At 37.6% G+C, this 6,088-nt stretch overlaps 1 protein-coding gene across 5 annotated transcripts in view; it reads right to left on the bottom strand.

The window, feature by feature from the left end:
* Window positions 1-104: 104 nt before the first annotated feature.
* The window catches only part of LOC106603288 (neurofibromin), a 73,686-nt gene continuing 67,702 nt past the window's right edge, over window positions 105-6,088 (bottom strand). For all 5 annotated transcript variants that reach the window (XM_014196749.2, XM_014196751.2, XM_014196752.2 and 2 more), the window contains one exon: window positions 105-4,895. In XM_014196749.2, coding sequence (XP_014052224.1) covers window positions 4,736-4,895 — 160 coding nt within the window. In that variant the 3' untranslated portion in view covers window positions 105-4,735. The remainder of the gene's footprint in view (window positions 4,896-6,088) is intronic.

Here is a 6,088-nt window from a genome sequence, read left to right as displayed (position 1 = left end):
TGAGGTGCAGAGGTAGAGGTTAGTCATTTTTTAAATAATATATTAAACAATCGTCAAAAGCACACAAATGCTATGATCTACAAGTATGACACCAGCAGCCAATGTTTGGACAGAAATTCTTTATTAGGGCAACATCTGTAAATGTCAGATGAGGACAACAACCGATCATACAGTGGAGGTTTTAGAGTACACAGTCATCTATATCCTCGATTTAAACCTTTATTTTCCTCAATATATTTAATGACACATAATGCAGTGACAAAATGGAGAGAGGTTATCATTACTAACACTAGAATCATTCAATTTGTATGTTTTACATGTACAGCAACTAACTGCTTTACAAAAAGCTAAATAATACAATATATCATCACATGTATTTACAGTGTAGTAAATATACCTTTATCAATTTTTACACAAAATTATTTACAGATGTGGAGCTTACTGCATAAAAAAAATGAGGGAAAGAAACAGTAAAACAGTGGCCAATGGTTAAAAATATTTTGCATAACCTTGAGATGTGTGCCAAATTAGGAGATATCACACCAGTGCAAGACACAATTGACTTCAGTTGAGAATTATGAAAACCTACAATACATTTACAGAGAGCTCAGTCTACCTTTCGGAGACAGTTTCTGCTCCCAATACTTTTGTCTGTTAATGGTGTGATAACAGGTGGTAGGGTGCTATGCATCCAAAACTTTTAAGCTATCATTTCTAGGCTTTACCATCTTAAAAGGAAGACCAATTGGCCATTACTGTATATTAAAGCAATGTTTGAGGAGAAAAGCTATTTTGACATTGTTTTATCCTTGCATTGAACAAAGTGGTTAACTGATATCTATAATACTGTCTCTCCTGAGCTACTTCTAGTACATTTTAGAGCCTTTAAGTGACCATTTTCAATTTCACATGAACAGACAAATGTTCAATTCACTCAAATTAGGACAAATTCTTTTCAGTTCTTTAAAGTGGCACATTTCCATGAAGTAAAAGCAAGACAAACACATTCCCTCTGGCCTACCCTTTATGAAAAGACACTGAGAAAAATGGATCCATTGAATATACAAAGTGTGCTCTGTCTGGTATACACTGTAAAATAAATACAAATAAAAACAGTTGGTTGGGTTTACCCTTCAAAGCATATGAGCTAGAAACAGAGATCTGTAGTTCCTAAAGTCTGATGAGGCCAGAACTAAATAATGAATAATTTTACAATACACACATTATGAAGAATGCTGTGGTTATAATGATCATTAACTGTACAAAAAGCACATACAAAAAGAAAACATTGTGGTTTGCATTGATTCATAGCTTGGTCCATCTCTCTTTCACTACTTGAATCATCTCTCACCCCCATATGAAAGCAAACTAAGTTGTGGATTAGTACATTAGACTTCTCTCAGAGGACTGTTTATCAAACACAGTAGATTCCAAGTTTGTGTGTACTATATTGCAGTTCCTAAACTTTGGTTTCCTTTCATCTTTTGAAATGTTGTGTTTGGTAAACTTGTTCCATTTGACTTCTAAAAACGTAATTTTTTCCCTTTCTATGATGAGGAACTGCTTCTTCTAGACATATAGCCTCCTGATTCAAGTATATTAACATTTGTAAACAAAATCTAGGCATTGGAATCAACTTCATTACAACAAGGTTCATTACCTCTCAACAGCACCAACACACTTTGATTTTGGGAAAAACCTAAGTGCGCACATTGTTCATTTTCTTGTGGTCATCATGTCCAATCTAAACCAGATTAATAGAATAAGAAAACAAATGTAAGGTTGAGCATGGTTGTTGATTGTTAAAATGTCTGGATGTAGGTGAAAAACTAAAACTGTCAGTCTTCATATTCTCCCTTCCCGCGTCGCTATACACCGACTCCTACTCAGTTTACATAATTCACTTAATGCACACGCTGGCCTTAGCAAAAGCAAGTCAAAAATGTCTAATGGAATTGTGTTTGAACCCAGGATTATCATCAATGTTTTAACAAGCACACTTACAAAAACATTCTGAAGGAGTTGGCACAAGCTTCCAAAACAACCATGACTTCAGAGAGACTCCGTGTATGGCACTGGTTGGTTCCTTGGTACACAACCTCAAACAGCAGAAATTAGGAACCAGGCTCCACGAGGAAATGGAATGGTGTGACCAGAGAACTCCTCTGCTGCCTAACAAACTGCACCATGTTGTTAGAGAAAGGAACGTCTCTGTTTGCCACACGTTGTCTATCTGTGCATGGCCTACTGGACCAACTGCAAAGGCTCAGAGAAAGTCAACAATGATAAAACTACCGAACAGATTTGCTAGTCTTTGGTGCAGCATCCCAGGGCCTGCCTAGACCTTTACACATGCCACACTACAGACTAATGAGGGGAAGACCATGGCAAAAAGGGCCAATAACACCCTGTACAGCTGTACTCCCAATACACACAGTTCTATCTGCGAACAGACAGCCTAACCATAAGTCTCAATCCCTCAAAGTTATTTTTTTGGCATCATTTCCTTACGCTGATTTTAAACATGGAGAACACTATTCAGCAGGTGTGTCTTGAGGTGATTAATTACAACCATAGTTTCTTTAATTAATCCATATTTCAAATCTCAAATCTATCAAATTAAATCAGATTTTTTGCAATGATAAAATTCAAAGCTCACTAAAACAAATCATAACTATGTCATTGTAATTACTATATAACAAATACATTATTGTACAATTTACATCATGAACAGGGACAGATTTACTAAAGCTTTTGAACCAGAACATAATTGGCACCAACTTTCCTAAAACAAAGATAAAAACAAGCATAAAAGCCATCACTGTTCTGACTTCAACATTTCATTCACTCTTGAAAAAACACGTGCAACATTTGCACATGCACTCACTCAGCAAATCTGGTCCCTAATGTCATGGAATTTGTGTGAGAATACTTGTTTTGACAAGAGGTACCGAATGTTAATGTTTTACATAAATATTTAACCATACAAGGCAATTATCAGGCAGCAGATTAATAATGCCTGAATGCTTGTCATTCATAAGGTATTGTTTACAATACTTATAACTGTATATATAAATATACATTTATGCAGAGTAACCATCTACAATACCTTTAATGCTGTATGAAGCAATTTTTTAATTTCTCATTTCATTATAAACATCTGAAAACCCTAGAAAAGGCACACAATCAACAAAACAACCTCCCAAGTGTATGGTTTGTATGTGTATGTGCGTTTACAGTAAATTGGGGCAAGAATGAAACAATTATTACTGAGAAAGACTACCACTATAGATATATTTCAAATCTCAAAGCTAAGGACAATTTCAAATGTCCAATCCAAATTTCCAACATAGGACATTATCTATTCCTGGTTTACAGATTTTCCTTCTTTACTTTCCTTGACAAAGTGTTATAAAACGTGAATAGGGTGCTGATTAAAAGCGAAAGCTCTGAAACCTGCAGGGCTGCTGTCCTCCAACACCAGAGTGGCGTACCTGGCAGGTTAGCGTTTTTTCCATCACAAATCTTGTTCTAGAGGCAGCGCCGCAGTGGTCACTAGCTGGCACAGCCACAAAAATCAGAAAATCTACCACTGACCTTAAACACACTGCTAACCCTAATCTTAAATTCAGACCAAAAAGCACATTTTTGTTTTCATGAATTTTTACAATATAGCCAATTTTGACTTTACAGCTGGGCTATCTAAGGGGAAATCACTCAGTTCTGCCTCCAGGACGAGACTTATGACAATAAACATCAGCCTGCCGCCTAGTTGGCCCTCTCTGACTCTCATGTGGGAATAAAAATACTGCCTAACAGAGAAATCCCCACAGCTTTGACAATCACTAATCAATAAAGACACATGGCTTGGCCATCATTAGATTGTCCCTGACACAGCTCAAAACAGGGCCAATTGATAGTCCAGCCCCCACCTCAATAGCACAGTAAACCACTAATGTCTGTTGTTGGTCATGCTTTTTCACAGATGTTGCTACTACAGGAGGGTTTAGGGCATTCAGCGATTTCCTCCACAATGGTGTGTGTGTGTCATGGTACTGCTCTCCCTCTGTAGCGTCTCTCTGGTGGGTGAGAGGGATCCCTTTCCTCAACGCTGGGTCCAAAGGCACAATGCCTCTTCATGGCCATGTGTCCCAATGAGATGCATCTGCAGCTTGTCCTTTGATCTAGTTCAGCCTCATTGGCAAAGCTCTCTCAGCTTGAAGAAAAATGTCCTACTAACACCACTTAGAAAAGGCAAAAAAAAAAAAAATTACAAGCATGTTGAATTACAGAAAATTGTGCAAATCACAGAAATGGTCTTCTCGTAATACTTTGTCATTATGAAACAAAATTAAAACCAGAAAGAAGCAAGACAACAAAATGGCTTCAGACACTATGTTCCCTACTTTTACTGCTGTGTTGTCAATGTCAATGCTTTCTTTCAATTTATGCTGTTTTAAAAAAAGGATTCCGATGTGGTTCAGTATGTGACACAAAAATACACAAAACATAAAAACCGCCAGACTCTTTCTCAATGACATCTCATAAACAAAACTGCATCATATTCAGAGTTCTTGATCGTCAAGCAAATATGGCTGACTGGACAGTTTAGGGTAAAAAACAACAAAAAAACAATGGAAACAGGAGAATCAAGGCTGAGATAGATAGATAGAAGAGGAGAGTTGGAGTAAAAGTGCAGCATGATGACTGGCGTGGGCGACCCCAGTAAGGCGTCCTAGTGGTGGGCCTCTCTCATACGATCTTCTTGATGCTGGGCCGTTTGAAGCTGCCTGCACTGCGCTGCTTCTGCACCTGGCTGGCAGAGCCGTGGCGCGTGCGTCCGCTGTTGCAGTGACCCGTGGTCGGAGAGAGTTCCACATTCTCCTTGTCGATTCCTGCCGGAGGACACACGCCAAACACAGGCCATCAGGTATAATGTGTCACACTAATACATTACAAACTATTCTATACTTCTAAAGTAATGCAAACGCTTTTAAGTTATCTACATGAAAAACTACATGTAATCTACCTTTATATGGCTATCAATACTGTAAAAAACACAGGGATTCTAAAGCGACAAATCAAACAGTAGGGGGAGCAGTGAACCCATGTACCAATGGCTGAAAACAAATGCACCATTTCTGACCTAAGTGCCCCAACTTCTGCAATAGGATTGCTCTGTATTTTGAATAGTGGTGAACCATGAGGGCCTTCAGGGAAGGCCTAAGGATTTATAAAAAATATATATATTCTTTGAACTATATATTTTTTATTTCTATTTAATCTTTACAATAAATGTAATGATCTTCTGATTTCATCTCTTCAGTTTGTGTTGGAAAGAGAAGGGTTAATGGAAGAGAAAAAAATATCCAATCAGGATTTTCTTTGGTGGTCTCTGGGTAGAAAAATCTAGCTAGCTCAGCCAGCCATTGGCTAAGTCTTAAAAAGCTGTACCATTCAACTGTATCAGAGCAGAATTTTAGAGTGACAGTGGAATGAACCAATCATATTTTGACTTGCAAAGGGTGGGACCGTTGAGAAAATCTTGTGGTGCAAGCAGTAGTTTCCCACACTAAGGCCTCGCACACACCTATAGTGTCATTGCACAAAATGGTATGCAGCATCATCTGGATGTGTGCAACAAAAGTAAAAAAAATGCACCTTTTCTGCTACCATTTCTGTCAAGCCATCTACGCATAGAATTTGATGCATACTTTCAATAAATCCAATGTATGCACCACACAGATCCAGTGGTGTAAAGTACTTAAGTAAAAATACTTTAAAGTACTAAAGACATTTTTAGGGTACATCTGTACTAGACTATTTATATTTTTGACAACTTTTACTTCACTACAGTCCTAAAGAAAAGTATGTACCTTTTACACCCAAAAGTACTCATTACATTTTGATTGCTTAGCAGGAGAGGAAAATAATCAAATTCACACACTTATCAAGAGAAAATCCCTGGTCATTCCTACTGCCTCTGATCTGGCGGACTCACTAAACACAAATGCTTCATTTGTAAATGATGCCTGAGTGTTGGAGTGTGCCTCTAGCTATCTGTAAATAAACAAAAAAATAGAAAATT

Source organism: Salmo salar, chromosome ssa04, assembly GCF_905237065.1.
Source record: "Salmo salar chromosome ssa04, Ssal_v3.1, whole genome shotgun sequence".
Taxonomy (NCBI): Eukaryota; Metazoa; Chordata; class Actinopteri; order Salmoniformes; family Salmonidae; genus Salmo; species Salmo salar.
This window is presented reverse-complemented; position numbering and strand designations above follow the sequence as displayed.